Consider the following 26,113-nt stretch of genomic DNA (forward strand, 5'->3'; position numbering starts at 1 on the left):
TTGCTTAGCTAACGCTTAGATCAGTGGTTCTTAACCAGGGTTCGATTGAACCCTTGGGGTTCGACGCAGCTGTTTCAAGGGTTCGGCGAGAACATCCTCTGAAACATAAATTCTGTTATTTCAAGCTAAATTCGAACCTCTTTTATGTGCCAAGGTGTCATGTAACGTTATAAATTGAAAGTTTTGCGTTTAACGTTTAACAAAGGTTAAGAACCACTGGTTTAGATAAACAAGTAAAAAAACAGGAAACATCGTCTAACAGGAATAGACGTTTGAAAAAAAATCTCACCAAACTGACATCATCTTGTAAAATAAAAAAACAACAACAGCAAGATCATCACTAAACAATACCATTTATAGTCGCTTTTAACCTGTAGTGATAATTTGGCTAATGACTTTATTAAAATAACTGTTTTTATTGAACACAAGTTTTACCAAATGTAGGTACTTTTATTTTTTGCGTAATTAGATGCTTGCTATTTGTTTTGTTGTTTGCTATATTAAAATAAGGCCAGAGATTTATTTCATATTTCGACTTAAGCCATTCCAAAATGACCTGTTTGCAACACTAACTCTTCATTCAAAATCTTTAGGTGATGTCGGTCAGCATTAAAGGTTATAAGCCGAAGAGCCTTACAACACCAATCAACATCACCTTTGCTACAACCAACAAAACGCAAGGAGAAGTCCCCTTAACAAACGGGACCTTGAAGGTTGTATATAGTTGCTTATTGACATTCATATTTCGTAAATATTGTGTGTTACATGATTCACGGGCGTGTTGGTTCTCAGAATGCAATTTATATTTCACTTGGTATACCGGTAATGTAAATTCCTAGAGTACAGTACTTGTCAGAAGCGTGTGAAATTAGAATAGAAAATGAGAAAATGACGTTTTTTGGCGAAATTTGTTTTCTAATTTAAAAACAATTCTTTTTATGTATTTTTATAGAAAACCCAATCGTTTAACAATTTTTCAGGTTTTTTACTCTGCATAAATTTTCAATTTAAAACTATTGCCTTAAAATATAAGTAACTTGATAGTAATAATAAAATATTTTTTCTGTTAAAAAACTACTATTTGATTTTTAAATTTTATATGTTGTTACCATTCTTATGTTGAACAGGTTCCACTTCCAAACTATAACGTAAACAAGATAAACTCAATTTTACTTTTCTTCTTCAGTCTGTGGTAACCCGCACCCAATGCAGCGTCTACAAACCACAAACTGCTACTTGGGTTCCCAACGGGTGCCTTCTCGTCACAGGGAGTTCCCCGCCAAAGTGCTCCTGTAACACTTTGGCCAGCTTTTCTATGATCGTGGTGAGAAATTAAGTCTATGAAATACTCGATAAATCTTAAATGCTACATATCCAATTTTCAAGTTTTGAAATGACAATAAAAAAATCCTGAACTTTAAATCATATCGACTAAAATTTGGTTCTTATCAAGTGGGGCTTTAGTTTTGCTTTCATTCAATCTTAAAAATGGTTCCATATTGCGTGGTAAAAACATTTTCCTGTAACAAAGTAAAAAGTAAAACTTAATTAGAAAATCATTTCAGTTGCATTAACAAAAGCCTAAAAAGGCAAGTATCAACTATTGTTTTCTTCAACACTCCCTGTAAATTCTACTATTAAAGACAATAATTGTTTTAAAGGTTGTTTGAAAAACAATTCCTTGGTCGTTAATTCGTTGGTGTTTATTGGCATCACTTAGCGGTAGATAACTAACCTAAAATATCAAGTTTCGAACGTGTCCTTCGTTCAATTCTTGGATATATCAACCTGCTTAAAGAAAAGCCATTTATGCTGAAGATTGAGGTTAATACAGGTTGGCTATCTAGTACTTAGCTTTTTTTGTTTTTTTAGAGCGATAAGGTATTTCCTTCAGCGTTTGCATTGGGAATCGTGAGCTACATTGGAATCATTCTGTCGGTGATTGGTCTTCTACTAACCATTGTCATTTACTTGGCAATCAAGTCAGTGACATTTTTGTACCATTCCTGTTTGGTTTCTGTTAAAAGTAATCGACAGTGTTGTAAACTACCGGTAGTCGTTTCAAAATGACTAAAGTCCCAGTCAAATCATTCGCACATTAAGTTCAGTCCAAGTCAAGTCGCCTAATTTGCATCAAAATGAAAGTCATTCATCAAATCACTTGGATGAGACCCTTTTCGGTAAAACGTAAATGCAAATTGCTGCGTTTTTGTTATTTTCTTTTGGAATTTTGTCCAGGTTTATTTATTTTAATGTTTAACATTTTATTGTAAAAGTCTGTTCTTAAATATTTAGTTTGACCAAAGCATTTTAACCAACTTAACCCATATTGCGACGGATTTGACTTGTTTACAATACTGTTCTGTAATAATTATTTGACTCTTTAAGACTTTACCCAACGATCTATTAACTTCTAACTTAACCTTCATTGCTTCTCAGAGAGCTACGGATTCGACTGGTTTACCACACTGTTCTTAAATACTTAGTTGACCAAAGCTCTTTAATCAACGATTTACTCACTTCTAACTTAACCTATATTGCTTATTAGAGAGCTGAGAATTTAACCTGCTTACAACACTGTTATTAAATAGTTAGTTGACTCTTTAACCAACGATTCACTCGCTTGTAACTTGACCTATTGTTTTATCAGAGAGCTGAGGATTTTGCTTGTTTACCACACAGTTTTAAATTCCTAGTTGACTCTTTAACCAACGATTCACTCACTTGTAACTTAACCTATATTGCTCATCAGAGAGCTTATAGGAGTGAAATGGCTTGGAACACGGTTTTTAAATATCTACTTAGTTTACCAAAGAAATTTAACCAACGATTCACTCAGTTGTAACTTAACCTAAATTGCCTCCCAGAGAGCTACGGATTCGACTGGTTTACCACACTGTTCTTAAATACTTGTTGACCAAAGCTGTTTTACCAACGATTTGCTCAATTCTAACTTATGCTACAGATTACTTATCAGAGAGCTACGGATTTAACCTGCTTACAGCACTGTTATTAAATACTTGGTTGACTCTTTAACCAACGATTTACTCACGTGTAACTTAACCTTTATTGGATTTCAGGGAGCTGCGGATTCGTCAACCCACCCACTACCTCCTCAACATCTGCGTGAATCTCCTCATCTCCAACCTCATCTTCATGTTCGGCGTCGGGCGATCAGAGAGTCGCGCCGGTTGTTACATCACAACCGCTTTGCTTCAGTACTTTCTTCTGGTCGCTTGGTTTTGGATGAGCGCTAACGCATACAACATGTACAGGGCGCTAACTAGGGTAGGACGTACTGACAATAGGAACTGCTTTAAATGGCGGAGATTTTTTTGACCGATAACTTATCATTTAAAAGGCACTCGGCCTATAAGTTTGTTGTTAGTTTTTAAATAACTGGTTAACACAACAATCAAATTTAATTTATATACACGCTGTGTTTAAATTTGAGAATGGTTCTCACAGGGCTTTCGTTAAAGTAAAAACCTATTCAATTTACTACACCAAGTATAATGCCCTTTAATTGGACTTAAAGTTACATGCTGATGGTATGAATTTCAATTGGAATTAAGTTAAATATTTGCTTGTTCATACATACTTTAAAAAATTGGTTTATTTTTAATATTTTCAACTTTGTGGGTAGGTCGCTCATATCGGTGGATCGTCAACTACTCTTCCCACCCTTATCTGCTTCTTAGTTCCTGTTGGCATTATCGCAATCAACTGCGGAGTTGCAATCTCAATCGACGAAAAGTTGTATTATCCTGGTACGTGTTAAAAATTTTGGGTAAAGGTTTAAACCAAGGAGAGCTATTTTATATGACACCAGGTCAAACATTGTTTTTCTTGCATCGCTTTATCAGGCAATGTTTCAACAAGTAGAAAAACTACAAGCTTTGTAACTGTTATACTAGGCTACTCCATACAACAGGGGAAAATAACAACTGGGAAAAATTAATTGATAATAAACAAGTATGACTTATGTTTTCAATAGAAAATACATTGGCAATATTATTTTATACTACTCAACAGCTTGATAATATAGGCTATCTGGACGTTGAAAAATATATACCTAGGCTAAAAATCAGAGTTGTGCGATCCAAATAAAAAAATAAACATTCCACTTAATTGTCCGGATTACCTCGAATGCAAAGACCACTTATACTACCTTTCAAATCTAGATTCTAGAACATTTTTTGTGGTTTACACAGTTAAAAAAAATATGTCAGGAACGCTAGGTTCAGTTGGATAACTTTTATTTTCAATCTAGTTTATTTAGCTAACTTTATTATAAACCTTGAAGGTAACATCTTCTTTGAGTCGAGCTATCACCATCGCAGCATGTGCTGGCTTCACGCAAGTTCCCTTTACTACGGTTTCCTTCTCCCTGTCGGAATCCTGGCTCTTCTTAACTTCGCCTGCTTCGTCGTTGTCATCTGCAAGCTCACCTGTCTTAGCACAAAGGTGAGGGATAAGGTTGAAAGCAGGGGTGGAATACCAATCAAGCAAAATAGGCACGTGTTTAGGACACCAGGAAAAGGGGCACTAAAGATATTTTCTAAGCCGAATTCTCATTAGTGCCTCAGTGTTTATATTTATATATATGTAACTCGAGTTGGTCAGACGACTTAGACCTTAATAGTGGCCAAGTTGAAATAAATTTGTGCTCAGTTTTTTTTTTCAAGTATCATCTTACACCTGTCTATATTTTCGATTGATATCTTGTGTGGTTTATTATGCTTAAGAAAGGGCACCAAAGTCTTTAAGTGGTTAGGACCTCAAAAAGGCAGGATCCGCTCTTGGTTGCAAATCAAATTTTAACGAAGCTCATTTTCATGAAGCTAATTATATAGTTTTGTATTATTTTTAATGTTTCCTTATTTTAATAATAATCAAGTCAACTATCCTTAACCCTTAAAGAAAAAGTGTGGTGCCCCTGGTTTAAATAAAAATAAACCTTATGTCGCAATTTGTTTAATTTTTTTGCCTTTCACCGCCTTACTACAATCCTATTAACCTGGGACCATTACCATTATTGATTTTACTTAATTCTATGCGTTGCTTAGATTCAATCTACAGCCACTGGTCGGAGCAAGAAAGAGGACTTTGTGATCGCGGTCGCTGTCCTCATCATGATGGGACTCACCTGGATATTCGGTTTCCTCATGCTGCTCTCGGAGGACATCGTCTACCTCTCCATCATGGCCTGGCTCTTCACTGTATTCAATTCGCTCCAGGTCAGAATGGAATGTGGCAATGATGTTCGAATAAAAACAAACATCATTGTACATTTGTACAATAAACCGAACATTACGCCTATACATCATAGGCTACATGTGTGCAATGTATGGCTCAGTTGCTAATACATGGTATGGTATACTACCACTAGGTATCGTACTACTACCACTGATCCTGGCTCTCCTATGTATTCAATTCGCTTCAGGTCATAATCGTTTGGGTTGGGTATTACAGCTGGTCACAGTAAAATAGATTGCAAAATTTACCAAACAACTTACCTTGTTTTTTTAGGGCTTTCTTATCTTTGTCCTAAACTGTCTGCGCCAAGAGAAGATAAGAAAGATGTGGCTCCATCCGTTCATCGACATCTTGACTTGTACCAATAGGAAGAAGGCAGGCGATGGAAGATCAGTAAGCCACATGATGACCGATATAAGCAAGCGGAGCTCTTCATAAACATTGCCACGTCGGCATTTTGAAACATTTTCTATATATATGATAAAACTTGGTAACTTTTCTGCTATAATAGAGGTTTGTTCTAAATTTTAGCTGTGATAGGATTTGGTTTTAAGTCAGGATGTGGTGTCTAAAGTGTTCATTAGGTAGACTGATTTAATCATTTATTTTTTCTTAATTTTCTAAGATTAGATAAATGCATTTTTACAGTGGGCCTATATTATACACTTTCGGAGCATGTTTGCCGGAGCTTGTAGTTAGACGTTGAATGAATATCAAAGCCCATACCAAAGTAGTCAGCATATATTCAACGTTTCGAGTAATTCTTCATTTTCAACATAACCTACTTGTTTGATATTTCTTCTACGTTTATACACTTTTGTTTACGTAACTATAAAAACGTAATATAAGCGAAATAGGGTTTAACTTGCATATTTTTACGGGTTAAAATTAAAAAGCATACAACAAAAGACACTACTGCACTTTACCCAAATATGTTTTGTCAATAAAAAGCGTAAAGTGTGTATTATTACCATTGTTCCAGTGCATTAATATTTAGTTTTTTTTGCCATATGTGTAAATATAAGCTGGGCAAAATTTAGAATCAAAAGTCTTGTAGACTGCGGAACAACATTGCCATGTAATTTAACTTGTATGTTTTAATGTGTAAATTGTAACTGTATTCAAGTGAAATACACAGTTTTGCGAAATCCCCATACTGAAAGACAATTTGTTGCGTAACCGCCCCACCATATGCACTATTGTCCAACAGAAAATAGTGCGATTTGGGAACTTTTTTTATAAAAGACGTAGATTATAATGTACCGTAATGTAATACCTGGCTGTTCAACCTTAAATACTTAATTTGTTATATCTTCATTATTCTGAAACTTTTTATTGCCAAGTACAAACTATTGGGCCTACAACTAAATGAAACAGAGAAAACTCCATATCATTGCAAAATGTCGGTCATAAACCCGCTAATATAGATGGCTTAAAAGTTTGCTGATACGTAACGAATCTCTTGCACCAAACACAGAAAAGTTGCAAGGCAGGAACTTAGGCCTACTACCAGTCTTAAAAAGAACTAAAAGCCAAGTTTGACAAAGATTTCAGTTTTAGAAAAAAACATTTAAACAAAGTTGCCAGTTTCTAAGTACCGGTAGCAATAAATTTGGGGTAAGAATTAGGAGTGATTAACGTTCTAATAAGACGCAGATAAGGAAAACGTCAGAAACCTACGTACATAGCAACAACCAGCTTTTACTCACCTTAAATTCGCAGATTTGAGCTTTCATTTCGAAAGACTTAAATAGGCTACTGTACCGGCTGCCTGCTACAAAAAGACAGGAAACAATAATTATTCGTTTAACATTTTTCTGGAAACAATAATTCAAGAAAATCGTCTATAGCGCATTGAATCTCAGTCCAGCAGTTATGTCAGCATCAAGAATATTTTTTTACCTATTCCCAAATCCAGTCATGTAGATCGACTTTTGTTATGCGAGTTGTCTCGTTTGCATTGTCTAATATTACGTGACAATGCGACATTGGTTTTAACTATAAGGCAACCATTTTTCTGTTATAATATAATGCCTTTAATATTCGTGGTTATTTCACAGGTGAAACAAGCAATACTAGTTTTTTTAGAGCTATGTAGTACCGTATATTGTTTGGTGTGTTAGGATATTGTTTTAAAGTTCATACGATATATGCACCAAACCGCTGATATAAGGACACAATTTATGAAAAGGTTGACAATCACTAGTTTAACTTTTTAGAAAGAATAGATCTTGGGTGTAACATAATGTTAAGACAAATAACAACAGGAACCCTGATAAATTAAACACAGGTAGGCTACTGGGCCTATACTTATAACTTTTGTAAACTGATTGATTTGTAAAAGCGATAATAAAAAAAGACTTCAATTATTCCCGTTATGGTTTCAAATTGATCGTTAATTTTTGTACAAAATGATACAAAACAGGGATTTTATTGTAGGCTGTGCGGAAAATTTGGCCAAACTTTTTAAACAAGGCATAAAGGAAATATTAGTAAACTAAATACGTTTCATTGGAGTTATGGGTTCTAGTCAAGAATCCTACCACATTTATTTTTACAGTAATTAAATGAGGTGTCGAAGTTTAAATTGCAAGGAAGGCATAAATATGTAAAAATAATAATAATACCTACTTGACCCATCCAAACACTAACTTCAAAAAATATATTGTTAGCAATATAAACCCCCAGGCGAAAATGAGGTAGGTTTCTAGAACAGCGGCGAGTTATGATATTGCAACATAACACCATTTACAGCAGAATTGTATTTATTTCTTTACTTACAAAGCAAAAGTGATACATTTATTATTTTTCTCATCGTAAAGCAAAAGTGGAGATGCCGGGGATTGAACCCGGGGCCTCACACATGCGAAGCGTGCGCTCTACCACTGAGCTACATCCCCCGCGACGAGGATGGGATTCGAACCCACGCGTGCAGAGCACAATGGATTAGCAGTCCATCGCCTTAACCACTCGGCCACCTCGTCGACGTGCCTAGCTTGACAGAAAGAGATACTTGAATCGAGAACCTTACTCGCATAATTTCGTGCTTTTTGCAGGCCTTGATAGCTGGATAAATTAGTATTCTAATTCAATGATTTAAACAAGAATAGGGCTAATTCTAATATAATTTGAGAATTGCTTGTGTGCTCTAATTCAGACAAATTCGAGTTTTAGCAAGAATGCTACTTTGTCCAGCGCCATCCCAGCTAACACACAACGTTTTTTCGACGTTCGGAGTTTTTTTTAACTAAGCACGTTGTGGCGTTGTTATTAAAACGTAATGCAAAACGTGGCACCAACGTATGTAATGCAACCAATTTTTAACGTCATTTGTAACGTACGAATTAACGTTGATTCCAGACGTCGAACCTAACATGTCACTTTGAACGTTATGTTTTAAAGTCGTCATAGCCCCTACGTGACATGCAAAGAAGGTTTTTACTGACCTTAAATCTAATTTATTTTAGACCAGTTTGGACTTCAAACGTTAAATTAACGCTGTATATTTAACGTTGCGTAAAACTATAATGCAACCAGCTTAGAACGTCATACGTGACGTAGAAACAACGTGATTTCTGACGTCAAAATTAACTTGCTTTAAACAAATTTCAAACTTTAAAATAAAAGGTCTTATTAACGTTCTTTCGTAACGTCAAGACAAACCAAATGCTACTAATATTGAAACGTCATAAATGACATACAAAAAACGTTGTTTACTGACGTCAAAACTAACGTCTTTTTCAGTTACACGTCATTTCAAACGCTTTACCATGGTATTCTATAACGTTTTGGCGGACCGCAATACAATCTGATTAGAACGTCAAAGGTGGTGTACGAACAAGGTTAATTAACAGTGTTGTAATGACTTAAGTCACTTTTGGTCAAATGAATTGACTTAAGTCTCTTAGACAAATGACTTGGCTCAAAATTAACGGTTTTCTTTTACCATTTCATTATAAAATTGAGCTATTTATCGCAAGGTTTGCACGTAAAACGATTAGATTTCTACATGTTGTTTATTTTTCAGTTGAATTATTGCTCATAATCCGACGAGTTTGCCTATTTTAATGGTTTATTGTTTTATAAGTATATTAGTGGATTGACTTGGACTTAAGTTGTTTCACAAACTACTTGACTGGGACTGAAGTTATTTTAAAAGGACTTGTTTACAACACTGTTAACTATACTGACTTGTTTTAGGCAATTTTGTACGTTAGAGCGAACGTTTTGTTAACATTATTTCTTAGCAACCAACTTACAACGTTACATGTGACGTACAAACAACCTTGAATTCTGACATAAAGCTAGCTTCTTGGAGAGCAATGAACGATTTTCCCAATGTACAATTCGAGGTCTGACAATATGTACTTCAAAATTCTAAGACAAGTTGTTTAGTATCGATTTAGTTGATTCATAGATAGTATACGGTGGTAAATTATGTAAAACTGTAAAATATACAAATCTGAACAAGAATTACCTTCAATCAATATGACAGAGGTCGTGAGTTCGAATCTCAACACACGCTAGTTTTTCTATAGCTTGCTTGTGTCATTGATAGATGGATTCGGTTAGTCTCTTTGAGGCTCCTGAGGTACTATGATATAAGCGACGTCATCGTTAATCAAATCGAAAGAGTTTTAGAAGTCAGTCGTACACTAGAGCAGTGCTTCCCAACCAGTGGGTCGGGAAATTAGTTTTCCATTAGATCGGAAAATTATTGCTTTAAAAACGCCAGTGTCAAATAACATAATTAGGCCTTAAAAGTTTAAAAATGCGAAGGAAAAAATGTAAATAAACAATAAGTTCACTTTTTATCAGTTGTCAATTTTGAAAATTTACAAACGTTTCGGTAATCTACACACTTACGATGTCAAAGTGTTCGGAATTTTCGCAACGCTGTTAAACTTAATTGTACAAACTATTTTTTTTATACAGGACTACAAAAAAAATTGTTAAACTACGAGATCTCATTTTATTTTGAAAACATATATTGCATAGTGAACAAGTGGTTGAAGGAATTGCAATTAATGATAAATCTCAACGGTATAATTAAAAATAAATAAAACATTACGGGGATTTAAAGAAAATTAGCGATGAGTTTTTCAAGAAAGTCCAGTTAAGTTGAGACTGATATTCCACAGTTCTATGGCCGCTTTTTCGTCTTTAGCAAATTTGTCCAGCGGTGAATATGCGTTGTCCTCAAAATAAGAACCGCTGTACTCTGTCACGTGTGCGTCCAAAGCGCAATACATAATCGTCTGACATCCTAGAAATGACGTTCTAAAGAAAGCAAACATAAAAAATACGACTTTTAAAATCACAATTTCACGTCGAATGAATGATAGAATCCCAATGAAGGATAACACTTGGCATTTCATTCCATTACCGTATTTTGGGCAAAAAGTAGGGGGCTCCGTCCTGTTAAAATTACGTCATTATTCTGTTGAAATATTTCTGTTTGAAACCAATAAAACATACCGCGCAAAGTAGTTATAAAATACTTGATTTCATGTTAGAAGCAGGGTTAAAAGTAAAATAGAACTATGATATTATTTTTGAAAAGCAAGAATTTTTTCAGACATGACGTCACAAAGTTAGGTCATAACAGAACGTCTAAACATGGGTCGGCGAGCCGTAATAAACTTTGGGCCAATACTTTTGTTAAAATATGTAGTTTTAAGATATGTTAATATAACAACTGTTAGTAAGGGACGGACTTAAGATTTTTGCATTGAAAATGCGTCTGATTATCCTACATTTGAAGAACAACATGCGTTATCCATGATCACAATGAACAGTAAAAAAAATATTGAGGTTTTCTCTACCCAAAAGTGGGTCGTCGTTTGATTTGGTTCGGTTGACAAATGCAGGAGTTTATCAGGTTAGAATGATTAGAATTGATTTTTTTCTTCAATTCTAAAGAAAACTGCAGAAGCACTGTGAAGACGTGGCTCATATTTTTTTTTATTTGAACTTACTTATGCTATGTATTATGTTTTTTTTCACATACAAAAAGTTCAGTGAATCAAAAAAGGTCGTCAAAGCCTTATGCTTGTTTATTTTTTATAGGTAGCCACGAAAAAGGCTGAGAAACACTGATCTAGTTTATGGTGTAATTTTAACATGATTTTAAAGTTTCGATATTAATTGTTACACTTGAAACATGCAAGAACTAGGGCGCAGTACGATAAATTGCATTTGGATATAAAAATTAGCTAAACTTCCTTAGTTAATTATGTAGAACGTCTTAAGGATGAAAAGATTCTCTCAAAACGCAAATATACAAGAAGTGTAAACAAGATTCACGCAAAGCGTGATTTTTTTTACATTTACGTAGTTCAAATACACTGAACACAGAACTTGTTTGAAAATTCATAAATTTGACTTAGATTTTATTTACCTTGTCTGTAAATAATAAAAAATGGTAGGGAAAAGAAGGATTGCTCCAAGTAATGATTAAGGTCATTAAGGGGTTTTGAAATTTTTAATAATAAATACAAAACAAAATTGTTTTTTGTGAAAAATTAGTTAGGGTTTTTAATTTTGAATGATTATTTTTTACCTTACAATAATTAAGTTTAAGTTAACAGTGTACAAGTTTGTTTCTTTATCTTTATTACTTAAATTCTGTTTTTTAAAGGCCTAGCCTTTCTGTGTAGCATTTTTATTAAAAGCAGTAACTTATCCCCATGAAACACTTTTATTTTTTTAAATATTCCTAGGGCTTAATAAAATCCAATTGGTTTTATTAGATAAAAAATTAGACATTCTGTTATAAAAGTATCAAATAAACGAACAGCATAAAACAAATATAACCTTCCATTTTAATTAGAGTTCAATTATGTGCTTCCATTTTGATTTGAGCAAATTAAGCAATAGAATTTGAGGTATGGTAGAGTAGCATTTATTTACCTGGCATACATGCTCATTAAAATAGTTGTCATGGCCTTGAACCAATCTGGAAAGTCGTTCCCAATGTTTGTTGACACCAAGCCTACAAGAAAGAAAACATGTTGTGCAATAAACACAACTTTACAATCTAAAATTAAATTGTTTTACAAATTTTTGAATAAAACTTGAATTCAAAACAGTATAAACCATATGGTCAACACACTTGAAAAAATGTTTAATTTGTTGTTTTAACGGCACTTTTAAACTCATAACTTAATGTGGACATAAAATAAACTCTAAGACTATTCATAAAATAAACTCTAACAGGAATGTCCAACCTGCGGCCCGCCTGAAATTTTTGTGCAACCCGCTAGTCATTTTCACTCCCAAGTAGTATTTTAAACGTTTAGTATTAGCCTGATTAAAATGTACCAGTCAGCTTTTAGGGGCGCACTAATAGTATAATATGGGTAAAAATATATATATATATAACTCTAAAGGACAATACTTAATCTTGAAACTTAATAGGTTCTGCGGCCCATTAAATTATTTCAAGTGTCAATGTGGCCCACTATAATAAAATGTTGGACATACCTGCTCTAAGACTATTCAAAAATACTTTTGAATGCGTATTCAAAGACATTCAAAGATAAGACTTTGTGATAACCTTACAATCATGTGTTTTTAGAGATTTTTTTAGAGAAGCAAATGTAGACCGATATATAAGCAAATGTAGACCGATATTTTAATATGAAAATATGATATAATTTTTCCTGCACAACAAACAACTTAACCATTTTTGACAACAAAAATGGGTTTTAGCATTACGCCAAGTTAGAATGCAAAATACATGGTCTTAATGATTATAAAGGTATATAAACTAAAACAATATTTGGATTTTTTTTCAATTAATTGAAGTTTTGAAGATTTCCCAGGTATATAAAAGAATATTGGTATCGGGTATCGGTTGACAAAATTGTCAAAAATCTGGTATCAGTCCAAAGCAGTGTCATAATTACATTTTCCACAAAGATTCTTGGCATACCTGGATGAAGGACATATGATGTAATTCCCGCATCTTTATATCTTCGGTCTAGTTCTGATGTGAAGAGAACATTGGCCAGCTTACTTTGGCCATAGTTGGTGAAATCTTCAATCACCGAAGATGAATTATAATGCAGCATAGAGTCAAAGTCAATTGTTTTCTTTATTCTATTTATTTGACAATAAAATTGGTAATCAATTTTTGACAATTATTTTACCAACTGCACAAGTTTTTTATTTAACAGTTAATAAATGTTTCTTCCATAAATTAAATACTAATTTATTTTTTTCATAAAAAAATAAAAGGCATATTATTTTTAAATTAGAAATTTTAAGATAAAAATAACTGTAAAACATTAAACAGTTAACTTAAACCAAAATACTTTTATTTTAATTTGACATGAAAAAACATTAGTCTTTGTAAAAAAAAACTACCTGTAAGCTGCGGAGGAAACATTGATTATTCGAACTGGCCTGTTGTTCTTTGATTGTTTTAACATCTTTTCCAACAGCATGTTGGTGAGAAGAAAGTGGCCAAGGTGATTAATCGCGAAAATTCGACTTAACCCTTGAGGAGTGAGTCCTCGTACAGTAGCAACACCTAAGAAAGCACACAAAAAAAACCTATGTTTAATAGGTGTACATAGCCTCTTTAGTCTGTGTATGGTTACAATATGTGAACCGTAAATCCAATCAATTTTGTTCAACATAGTTTTTGTGTTAAATATAGTTTAGACATGCTTTATTATGAAACCAATTTGTAGTGACAAAAACAAATCTCAACATTTAAGTCAATATATGCAGAATGCATCTAATATTAAGGATGTATTTATGATAAGTCAGACTGAAAATGAATCATACTTATTTAAAGATATGGTTGTTAGCCCAAATTGAATAAAATATAATACAATTTAATAATTCTTAAATGTATTTAAAACAAAACTTACACAACCCCTTAATTCAAATTTGGTATACTAGACAAAAAAGGCAATTACAATCATATTGTCAAACCGTATGATTTGGCAAGAATGTAAATAGGCAAGACGATGATTTAGGAAGCCTTTCAATAGAAGGAAGTTTAATTTATAACAAAACCCCTTTTGTATGTATTTGGTTCTTTTCAGTCTCACAACTTTTAGAATAACAAAAATTGATAAAAACTTACCCGCATTGTTGACCAAAAAGTCAATAAACTCTTCCTGTTCATTAATCTTCTTTGCAAACTGCTGAACAGAATCAAAAGACTCCAAATCAAGCTGGTACCCTTCCACCTAAAAATATTATTTATTATACAACCTTTTCAACATTAAATTTGGCAGCATTTGTCAGATGTAAGCAACGCCTGAAGTTAGTGCAAATAATTAAATACAAATGGTTCGTATACAAGCCATTTTAAAATAAATAAGTCCAAGTCAAGTATTTTGCAAACAATAACAAGTGAAGTCACTTCTTTAGCAAGTCAACATTTAAAGTCAAGTCATTGACATAAAAATAAAGGGTAAAACCAATAAAATTGGTAAACTTGTCCGATTTTCAGCCACAACTCAACTGAAAATAACAAAAACGCATATACAACAAGCAAAAAAGTCAAGTCATTTGAAAATAGTGACTGGAGTGCAAGTTGGCAGTGATAACATTATAAGGTGTTTAAAACTTGCATTCAACTATAAGGATATAAAATCAAACGCCATTTTGTATCTTGGGCGCTGTGTTAGTATTGTACTTTAATAAGACATTATAAATCGCATCGGTTAGATTTGAATGAAATAAAAAAAAACAATAGCATGCATATCCCCAATGTCCAAAAGATATAGAATTAAGGAAGTCCTGTTGAGTTTTACTCTACAATTACCTATAAAATTGCATAGTGTTTTTTTTAAAGACTCGAAAGAGTTTTATACATCATTGAACATTTTTCTTAAAGGCTGTAGTGCCCCCTTTCTGCAAAATTATAGTTAACTTACGTTTTGGTTTCCAGATTCTTTTGCAATTTCGTCTTTGGCCCACTGTGTGTTTTGTAAATTTCGTGATGCAATAATAACCTTTGCTCCCAATTTCGCAAACTCTATGGCAGCAGCCTTTCCTATTCCACTGTTACCACCTTTTTACAAATATAATAAACGATTGAAAACTTATATACTTGTTGCTTGTTATAAGTGTTTTTACATCTGTCACGAAAGGTAGATTACTTTAAATATTTTATTTGCATGTTGGATATAAATTCCAAGAATTGCTTGTTTGAACAAACGTTTTTATAAAACGGAACCTTCTTAAGACCTTTTATATCCAGAGAAAATAAAGGGGCTCAGCTATTTTTGTTTTTCATATATTATACAATAAGCGTTTTTCTTTGTTATTTAATCGCTGGACTATTTGCAGTACTAGGATTACGTCAGGGGTCGGCAACCCCTGGCACGCGTGCCACTTGTGGCTCGCGAGATGATTTTTCAGTGCACGCCAAATGATTTAAAACGCACGAACAAAGTGCAACCATTACATCACTACTACATCAATACCATTATTATTACATCACTAATTTCGATTTGCAGTTTTCGTGTTACAAATTAGTGTCTTAACTGTTGTATTTAACATTAGTTTTTTGGGCGTTAAACTTGTTGTTTACGACTAATCGTTGGGATTACGTCACAATGCCTAAGACGTGGCGTGATGTTTATTGCGTTAAAGCCACTGATCTCTATTCATAAAAGCGTTAAGCTAAAAGATTAACTGATAGTTAACACTTCAAGGGATCGGCTGAACATTATCCATAAAAAGGCACACTGAATACGAAAGGTTCCAACCCCTGTACGTTTAGTAAGTAGTTAATTCACATACCTGTAATTACGACAACCTTGCTTTCCAGTCTTTTTTCGATTTTGTACACAGGAGAATAGCTTAACCGCTTATGAACAAAAACGCCAACTGACACTACAATAAGGGCAAAAATCCATCTTTTCGAAAGCATACTGTCTAAAATTTCAGTAATAGGTCTACCTGAGACTAAAAATGTTGTATGGTTGACGGCTAAGCTAACTTACACCGCATAAAGTTAATCATTTACCTCCGGTACTTTGGATTTCAAGATAACATTAGGCCCACCATATGTCCTCTTTCAGGAGGATTTGTCCTCTTTTCTCAAGAAAAGTTAATGGTCGTCCGAGGACGCTCAAAAATGTCCAAATGTCCTCTTTTTTCGCATGAGTTAGTTGCTTTTCAACAAGACTTTTAGGCAAGACGTTGTATTTATTTCCAAAAAAATACTGTAGCCATGAAACACGCTGAGTTATTAGTTTAAAAAAGGTTTTCCAACAAATTTCCCTACCAGCCAAATGTTTAGTAAACTGTTAAAGATCACGCAATTTTACTTTGGCATTACGGCTCATAATGGAAATGTTGAACGCATTTTTTCTTTAAAGTAGACACAATCAGTTTCGAGCATCTTGACGGTTGTTTATAATTTCAATGATATTTCGTGTAAACAACTGTCACGATCTCGTTAAAAATGATGATTCCTTATTGGCAAAAGTCAAGATAACCGCAAAGTATTCATGGGCTGAATATAAAAAATAAATTAGATTTGTTGCTTTTGTATCCATTTTTGTACCATTTGCTTTGCCTTATTGTTGTAACTTTTGCCTGCAACGTTTTACTTGCCGGTAAAAAAATCTCCTCTTTTGCGGTGCTGGTAATATGGTAGCCCAATATATATGGTAGATAACATGCTTTAATGTAAGAAAAGAAAAACTATAGGTTTGATGTTACCACGATTATATAAATTCGTTGATTACTTCTACTATTTAAAAAAAAACATCTACTGACTTTGTATTTTGTTTTTTTCGGCTTGAGGAACATTTTTTAATTCATATAGGCCTATTTTTAAATTACGGCACTCTCTTGTCTGTTCAATGAAACTTACAAAAAAAAAGGACAAAAAAAGCATTATTTCCTTTAAAATTCGGACGTATTTCGACATGATGCTGTAAACTTTAAAGGATAGAGTAGAGATAATGGAGAAAGCCACATTAACAAGCATTTTTTGCGCCTGGTCTAAACGCTCTCAAGGATGATGTCACAAAGTAACATCTAAACGTGACGTCATGGAAAGTAACCTGAAGAACAGCACACGGTTCGTTTATTACGTTAAAGTTTCAGATTGGACAGGCGTTACCTTCAAATACAAAAGTTATAACGGTGTACTCGATTAGCGCCCAAACTTTTATTTAATGTTGCGGAAGGGCGTTCGACACCTTTAGGCTAAACCAATTTTAGAATTTTATCCTGTAACTAAAACTGCAGGTTTGTTAAGTTTATTTACTTATTAAGTCATGCCAACTGTGGTCCACGCGAACCCCCGGAAAAATTAGGGGTCCGCGTTAAAAAAACGGAAGCTCCTACAATAAACAAACCAAGTAGCTAAAGAACGTGAAACCGGTTTGTTGCTGTAGAATTACAAGTTAAACTAATGATCAAAACAGTTTATACCTAAATCTAAAAGACCATGCTATCCGCTTGGAAAATAGAGAGTTTGATTTTGTATTGAGGATTTTAAATACCCTCAGTTGTTTGTTGCACTAAAATTTGACAAGTTGTTTTATCGTTAGAAATATTTGTTTATGATCGGAAAATAATTATTCAAGTCCAAATCTTAAATATAAATTTTGCAAAATAATAGATAAAAAGAAGTACAACACTGAAAATCCTACAGAAACAAGTTCAAACGTGTTCGTTAATTTTATTATAAATCAAAGTGCACAGGAACTTTGTATGTTAGCACTTTACGAATAGTCACAAATAATCGCAATTAAGCTGCATATTTAGAATTAAATCAAAACAGTTAAAAAAATATAAAAAAAGTATACCGGTTTATCAGTATTTGGCATAAAAATTAGTGAAGAAAGGTGGAACATTTTCACGAGTTAGAAAGCCTAATTAAACTGAGCTTTTAAGAAAGGCCAGTTAAACTGAGGCTGACATCCCAAAGCTCTTTGGCCGCTTTTTCATCCTTAGCAAATTCCTGGAGTGATGCTAAAGCGTTGCTTTCAAAATAAGAACCACTGTACTCTGTTACTTGCGAGTCCAAAGCGCAATACATAATAGTCTGACATCCTTGATAGGGCGTTCTGGATAAAGCAACAACAAAATACCATTAAAACAAATTAATATATAAACCATCGCAAGGCAACACACAATAAGACGGACTCCAGCAATAAGACCGAGATAAGAACAACACCAACGTCAGAATAAAACACAATTCGGAATAAGGTCAAAATAGGAGTAATGCCTAAACCGTCTGAATCGGAATAAGTCCTAAATCCGTCGGAATAAGACCTAAAAGGTCAGAATCAGGCCTAAACAAAACTTTAACTAACACCAAACCCCACCTCTCAGTACATCACTAACTACCCTGATAATTTCAACACTAATCCATTTTCTAACCCCACCCATTACCCGCCGGTCAGACTAGGGCGTCCAAACGTAGCCACCAAAACGGCCAATGCCAGACCGATGGCCCTGATCGTCCCATACCCTCTACTTACAGGTTCGGGCGTTATTTTGGCCATTTAGGCCAAAATCTTTTGATGAATTTAGCACCTATTCCGATAAATTTAGGACTTATTCCGATAAATTTAGGACTTATTTCGATAAATTTAGGACTTATTCCGATAAATTTAGGACTTATTCCGATAAATTTAGGCCTTATTTCGAAGAATTTAGGTCTTATTCAGACGATTTTTATCTTATGCTGTACTGGATATTACTGCGTATTTGGCTGTATTATGTCGTTGGTCTTAATACTATGGTTATATAATTTTTTCTGACTTTGATATTTTGCTTTTTAGGTCTTATTCTGTTTTCCAAATAAGACCAATAAAGCAACTAAAGCGAAATTATCTACAATAGCAAGTATTCGGACCAATGACTTAATGAAGCCAAATACGCAGTAATATGTACGACGGAATAAGTCGCGAACACATCGGGATAAGACCTGAATGGGTAAAATAGAACTAAAGCTCGTAATATATTTTTAGTCCGACTTATCATAAATATATCCTTAATATTCTGCATATATCGACTTATATTTTAAGATTTGTTTTTGTCACTACAACTTGGTTTCATATTAAGGTATCTCTAAAGTATGAATAACACAAAAGTAAGTTGAACAAAAATAGAACTTAAAACAGTAAGAAAGAGTAGCCCGGCTATTTCGGCAACTGACTGCTCGTCTTTGTTTGGAGTTGGAGGTTGGAATTAGGGAGGCTGAAATTATTAGGGGGGTTGGTGATAAAGTTGGGGGTGCAGCAAGGGGTTGTTTAAAGTTATCCCAGCAGTTTAGGTCCTTCAGAAGTGTTTCGTGTTAATCCAAATCGATCTTATTCCAAATACTTCAAATATTACGTATTATACTTTGATACCGATCGAGAAAAATGCGAGAAAAAAGTATGGCCTTTCGATTGAGTACCAAATGACGTCATTCTTTCGTCAAACAGACAAAGTCGTTTAATTTAAGGTGAAGGGTAAATTTGGATTTAAAAAAAATGTTGCATTAGTTAGCAAACTTGAAATTTTGGTCAATTGTTCACCCTATAGACCAGTGGTTCTCAACCCATTTTCTTTGCACAAAAATTCTGTGGCCCAATATATTTTTATGAAATAGCAAACTATAAAAAAGGTTTAGAACAAAAAACAGCGGAGCATATATCAATAAATCTCTGTTTCATTTACATTCCTTCTCAATTCCTCCCCAGGCATTATTCCTGTAAATTAGGTATAGTGACACAAATGAAACTAAATTCTTTAATAAATCTAGCTTTTTAAATTGGTCTGTGGCCCATCTAAAAAGTTTCCATGGCCCACTAGTGAGCCATGGCCTACTGGTTAAGAACCGCTGCTATATACTTGCAGTATAAATATACTTGCAGTACTAAAGTATGAAACACACTATGTGCTTTAGTTTTCAGCTCACACATGCTTACATATACAGTGTCAATTACCTTGCATACATATGTATTGGAACATGGACAATGAGCTTAAACCAATCTGGCATCGAGTCTCCCAGGTTTGTAAACACCACGCCTGCAAAAAAACAAAGGTCCCACTTAAATTCCGCAAAATGATCTATAGAAAGTGGGTTTGTGCTCCAAACATACTGAAGCATATTGGAACTAACACATATTGTAAAATAATCCTTGTGATAATACATTTAATCAACTAAACGTTGCTTTGTCTAGTAAGTAAATACGTAAAATTTTGTTCTTTGCTTCTTAATAGCATTTAATTACTAGCCTAAATTACTATAAAAGATAACTAGGCTAAATTACTATAAAAGTTAATAATACTTTTTGCAGGATAAATATAACTTCTAAATGCAAAAAGGAGACTATTTGCATGGTAAACGAAAGCTGCGATGTTATAAAGTTCAAAAGTCTAGTTAAAAATAGGGGTGTCTGATATCAGACATTTTATTGCAATACCATACTTGAGACAAAAAAGTATTGCGATCCAAACCAAACAAATACTAAATGATGTCATTTATACTCAAGAAACAAATTAGATGTAATTGAAACAATCAATAGTAACTGTTTTTCTAGATGTAAGTGCAGTGATATACAGCCAAAATTTGCTAAGTTTAGCTATATTTTTAGTTATTATTTCCACTATTTTTGGTTAATTTCCCCTTTTAAAGTAGAAATTGGTGCAAATCATGGCTAGTATTTTAATATTAATTTGATATCGGATCGGCACCGATATTGCCCCAGTATTGGATAAATACCGGTATTACCACCTAGCATCGGGTATCGGCTGAACTCCCAATACTATCGGACATCCCTAGGCCCCTGTGCTATATCATATATTTTACAGACCACAACAATTAAAAAAAAAAAAAAAAAAATCTTCAGCTTTAATCTTAAAGCTTTTGTTGCATACCAGGATGAATGGCATAGGTTGTAATTCCACGATCTGTGTACCGGCGACCCAGTTCAGAAGTGAACAATATGTTGGCCAGCTTGCTTTGGCCATAGTTGGCAAAATTTTCCTTTACTGACGTTGAATTATAATGCATCATTGAGTCCAAGTCAAAACTTCTAGCCAGCCTAAAAAAAACACTCTCTTTTATGAGTTAAACTAAAGAAAGGGACTTTAAACGAGTTCCTTACATTTTGCAAATGTTTTAAATACAAACAACAACAATTTAAGAATCAATATTTTTAATGTAGCTGGAATAATTTGGTAAGCCAGAAGGGTATTGCTCAGATAAATATTTACTTAATCAGAATATAAATATTTAGATTGTTTGAAGAAAAACAGAAACGAACAGCTAAAATTCTTAGTATGAAAAGAAATATATATTTTGCCACACAGCAATATAGATTGAAATGAAAAATTAAAAAAACCCTTTAAAAGTTACACTACACTGAAGGAGGAAAAATACAACTAATAAAAAGTGCAAATGTTGTTTTGATAAATTCACATTTAAAGATAGTAAAACACCCTGGTCTCAATATTGTTAATACACACGTCATATATTTATATATCAGATGCAAAGAAAACCTACTTGTAGGCAGTTGATGCGACGTTGATAATTCGAACTGGCCTGTTGTTCTTTGATTGTTTTGACATTTTTTCCAACAGCAGGTTGGTGAGAAGAAAGTGACCAAGATGATTAATCGCAAAAATTCGACTCAATCCTTTAGGTGTGAGCCCTTGGGCAGTTAAAGTACCTAAGAAGAAATGTTTGTTTTAAAAAGGGTAAATAAAAAATTTTAAAAAAAGAGCACAAAAATAAACAAATGTGCTGTCAATACGTTTTGAACTATTGTAAAGAATTTACTATATTGTCGAAACGAAAACAGAGAAATTTGTCGACTTTATTGAATGTAATAGCTAGTATTTTTTGTTAGATGAAAAAATATTAAATCATGTTTTTGACATATGGTGTACTGTCGTTATAAATAAAATATATTTTTTTGTTGATATGTATTTAATAATATGCTTATTGTCACCAACTTACTAGGAAAAAAGGAGTCAAATTAAAAAAAAAAATAATGAGTGATTGCTAATATGGAATATTATTTGTTTCATCTCAAACAAAAAGAAACATGAAACTAACCAGCATTGTTGACCAAAATGTCAATAACCTCCTCTTTGTCGATTAATATCTTAGCAAACTTTCTAACAGAATCTAAGGATTCCAAATCAAGCTCATGACCTTCCACCTAAGAAAAAGTTTATTATTTTGTAAATAAATTGGTTAAAATGTCCAGGGCCTTGATCATATTATAAGTATGAAAATACTCACTGAAATAACTGTATATTTTTTCAAGTGTACAAATATTTTGTTAATTTAACTGTAAAATTTGTGGGCACTGGTCTATAATCTTACAACATTTTTGTCCAGGGTTTATATAGCTAACATTATTTGAGTTAGGGCGCAAGTTGCATTTGGATTCGGGTGGGCCACATATTATAATTATAATTTTATTTTTTTCTTGCAAATTAAATTTTGACAGGTTGTTTAGTTACTATAAAAAAAGTGATAGGATTCTAGACCAGCGCCAAATTTGTGTAAACTCACCTTTAAACTAAAATGTCCTAACTTTGCACCACTGACATAATAATGTTCAGGGGCTTTCAATAAAAAATCATATTATAAATGTGAAAATACTCGCTGAAATAACTGTATATTTTTTAAGTTTGCAAATATTTTGTTAATGTAACGATAAAATTTGTGGGCGCTCGTCCATATTTTTGTCGGGGGGGTTATATAGCTACGTTATTTGGGTTAGGGTGCAAGTAGCATTTGGGATCGGGTTGGTCAAGTATTACTATTGTATTTATTGTTTCCTTGCAATTTTATGTTTGACAGCTCGTTTCATTACTGTGAAAAAGTGGTAGGATTCTAGACCAGCACCAAATTTGTGTAAAGTCACCTTTAAACTAAGATTTCTCAACTTTGTACCACTGACATAATTTCCAGTTTACACATTGTTGCAATTAAAACCCTTTAAAAATTTAGTTGACTTACATTTTGGCTCCCAGATTCTGTGACAATTTCATCTTTTGCTTTTATTGTGTTTTTCAGGTTTCGTGAAGCAATAATAACCTTTGCTCCTAATTTTGCAAATTCTATGGCAGCAGACTTTCCTATACCACTGTTTCCTCCTATTTAGAACAAAGCAGAATGTTAAGTAATTTTTTTTTTAAATCAATTGTTTGTATTATTATGTAAGTCAATTTTTTTAAGTCAAATGTTTGTATTATAATAATGCGTAAAAGCTTGAGAAGCGCACCGCTCCGAACAAAAATCAGTCAGCAAGGTCTAAAACTTTAATACAAATATGCATTTCGCCTATAAATGGCATCATCAGTTTGTCTGTACAATAAATGGTAAAATACACATACAAAGCTTATAATAATGTGTTGTTTTTTTTCGAAAAAAACAAAAAGGCATTCAAATTACTATTTCTAGCTATCAACAACAAATATTTAAAAACAATAAATGTATTTGGGCAAAAAAATGGATCAGTATTTAAACTTACATGGAACAGCAAGTCCACAAATAAGGCACCAGTATAAATATAAATTTCGGCGCTGGTTTAGAATCCTACCACAACGCAAATTATTTGGGTTAGGGTGCAGGTTAGCGTTTTGGGTTAGGTTGGGTCAAGTATTATTATTAAATACAAAATATAATAACACTTGACCCACCCACACCCAACGCTAACTTGCACCCTATCCCAAATATTATGCTTTGATTTAATAATTGTGGTAGGATTCTAGACCAGCGCCTAAATTTCACCTAAAAAACTTAATAGGAACTTGTTAGGATAAGTAGATATTTAGATAACACAAAATTTGTAGTTTACTTATTATGTTTCGCAATTCATTTAGTTTAATTTCAACTAAGCATACACAGCCATGTCCTGATCAATAAGTTAAAAGGGGATTTACCAGAAACCACCCAAAATTACTTTTTTGGACTTTTCTTAAAAAAATATGCTTTAGCTGTATAACACTGCAAATTAAAGCTTTTGATTTCTTAATTAGCTTTTAATTTCTAGGCAACATTTCTAGGTAGCAGTACATTATACAGCAACAAACCAGTTTGCATTCTATGGCAGGTACACACCCACACTTTAGTTACAAAATTTTGTGTGCACACTTAAACAGTTAAATTCGAAAAAAGTGTGATAGGATTTCGTACCCCGGTGTGCGAAAAACGCTGTAAACCTAAAATTGACACTACATACTGGAAAGATGTGACATGAAAAGTTGAAGGGTAACAGTTAAATTCACGTACCTGTAATTACAACTACTTTCCCGTCTAGTCTTGTTTCAATTTTGTAGATAGGAGAATAGGTCAACCGTCTATGGACGAAAATTGCAACTGCTATTGCAACAAGTGCAAAAATCCATCTTTTTGAAAGCATTTCTGCCTTTCCAACGCTATCTACGTGTAATACCGATATGCTGGTCAACTATATCATTACACGTGTTAATCATTCACTGAACAAATGTATGTGAATTGCCTCTTTAACGACACTTCGTGTAGAACAGAACCTCTTAAACCTTCCAAGCATATCAGATTACAGTAAAATAGCATCCTCTTAAAAAAACGTTTGTGAAATTGAGTTGTTTTGAGAAGCTGGAACAATTCTTCACTCGTATGCTGGAAATTGTGTTAAATCCTGCAAGAAATGTAAATTTGAGAAAATTATATGGGCCGAAAATTTATTTTTGGGGCATATCTTGTTTTTTGTCGTTAAATGAACAATAAAATATCGCGGTTCTGGAAAGTATTGTTTTTACAGATTTTCACTGTTGTCCAAAGGTGAACGCCCTGACCTTTTTGCAGCAAAACTGATCTAGTGTCAGCAAAAATTATCTAGATAAAAACACTCCACGCTTTTAAAATACAGTCTTCTAAATTAAAAGTTTTATCAAATACGCATTTTTTTCGCGCTTCGCGCGCAACTTTTTGCCCAGTCTCATAACCACTCGATTTAATTTGCGCACAACTTCGACGAGAGCAGCAAGTTTATGGAGCTTATATTTCTTTCGACGTTACTTTTTGACGATAATTCGTGGCGTCATCTTTAAACATTTCATTTCCCGACCAAATCATTGATCCGGTTACTGTACAAACCAGTATTAAAATGTTATTTCTTAATTTTCTCAAACGGTTGACAAAAAAAGGAGGCCATTGATTTCTGAAAATTTTCGAAGGGGGCCACGGTGTAAAAAAGGTTGGAAACGCCTAATTTAAAGCTTAATGCCGTATAAAGTTGTATAAAGGGTCTTGCTTGAAGCTTTAGATCTAAAATTTTCTGTTTTATAAAATATTTTACTGAACATGAGCAGTTGATGAATTTTTTTGTAATTTTTTTTTTACAGTCTCCAAACTTTGAGCCAAACACACATTTATAACGGGAAGACGCCAAGATAAAAGAGGATGAATGATCTTTAATGATGGAGGCTTCTTATGAAAACTCAGGCTGACTGATAGCGTGGATATCCTCTTAACCTTTTCAAGTTTATTACATCCGTTGGCCTTACATTTTACTGTAAAAATCCGATAAACATCTGGACAATGCCAAAAAGGCTTTCAGGTTGTAGGATGTAGGCTACTCATGCCCGATTTTAATACAAGAACCTTTTTATGCTTTAATTATTTTCTACAGTCGGCTATTGCATCTGGTGGCCCAGTGGGATCACACAATACTAGCTACAACGCAACAATACCTAAAACAACTTCGTTTAACGCTCATGTCTTGTCTAGGACTTTGCCTAATGACCGGGAATCGACTGAATATTTGTTAAACATGACTGCACTTAAGTTATAAAGTCTTTTTTAGTTTGTTGCCACACACTGATTTTTTTAAATAACTATTCGGAACGTGCGCATATTGTCATCAGTTTC

The 26,113-nt window shown here is 33.5% G+C and overlaps 3 protein-coding genes and 2 non-coding genes across 5 annotated transcripts; 1 reads left to right on the forward strand and 4 right to left on the reverse strand.

The window, feature by feature from the left end:
* Window positions 1-3,181: 3,181 nt before the first annotated feature.
* Window positions 3,182-5,697, forward strand: LOC146146287 (adhesion G protein-coupled receptor L2-like). Its single transcript, XM_083390705.1, has 5 exons — window positions 3,182-3,288; window positions 3,647-3,770; window positions 4,307-4,467; window positions 5,070-5,240; window positions 5,533-5,697. The coding sequence occupies exons 1-5, from the start codon at window positions 3,247-3,249 to the stop codon at window positions 5,695-5,697; spliced, it is 663 nt and encodes a 220-aa protein (XP_083246831.1). The 5' UTR covers window positions 3,182-3,246.
* A 2,390-nt stretch (window positions 5,698-8,087) lies between these two features.
* Window positions 8,088-8,159, reverse strand: Trnaa-cgc (transfer RNA alanine (anticodon CGC)). The gene has a single exon. It is a non-coding gene; the product is annotated as a tRNA-Ala (tRNA).
* Window positions 8,160-8,161: 2 nt separating this feature from the next.
* Window positions 8,162-8,243, reverse strand: Trnas-gcu (transfer RNA serine (anticodon GCU)). The gene has a single exon. It is a non-coding gene; the product is annotated as a tRNA-Ser (tRNA).
* A 1,985-nt stretch (window positions 8,244-10,228) lies between these two features.
* Window positions 10,229-16,159, reverse strand: LOC146146290 (retinol dehydrogenase 12-like). The gene is made up of 7 exons (XM_083390706.1): window positions 16,030-16,159; window positions 15,159-15,295; window positions 14,360-14,465; window positions 13,630-13,795; window positions 13,196-13,362; window positions 12,172-12,253; window positions 10,229-10,539 (listed from the first exon to the last, which is right to left on the reverse strand). The coding sequence occupies exons 1-7, from the start codon at window positions 16,157-16,159 to the stop codon at window positions 10,362-10,364; spliced, it is 966 nt and encodes a 321-aa protein (XP_083246832.1). The 3' UTR covers window positions 10,229-10,361.
* A 1,761-nt stretch (window positions 16,160-17,920) lies between these two features.
* On the reverse strand, window positions 17,921-24,764 carry LOC146146291 (retinol dehydrogenase 11-like). The gene is made up of 7 exons (XM_083389959.1): window positions 24,494-24,764; window positions 23,219-23,355; window positions 22,304-22,409; window positions 21,749-21,914; window positions 21,121-21,287; window positions 20,187-20,268; window positions 17,921-18,314 (listed from the first exon to the last, which is right to left on the reverse strand). The coding sequence occupies exons 1-7, from the start codon at window positions 24,621-24,623 to the stop codon at window positions 18,137-18,139; spliced, it is 966 nt and encodes a 321-aa protein (XP_083246085.1). The 5' UTR covers window positions 24,624-24,764; the 3' UTR covers window positions 17,921-18,136.
* Between the last annotated feature and the right edge of the window lie 1,349 nt (window positions 24,765-26,113).

Source organism: Ascidiella aspersa, chromosome 5 (assembly GCF_963924565.1).
Source record: "Ascidiella aspersa chromosome 5, kaAscAspe10.2, whole genome shotgun sequence".
In the NCBI taxonomy this organism is placed as follows: domain Eukaryota; kingdom Metazoa; phylum Chordata; class Ascidiacea; order Phlebobranchia; family Ascidiidae; genus Ascidiella; species Ascidiella aspersa.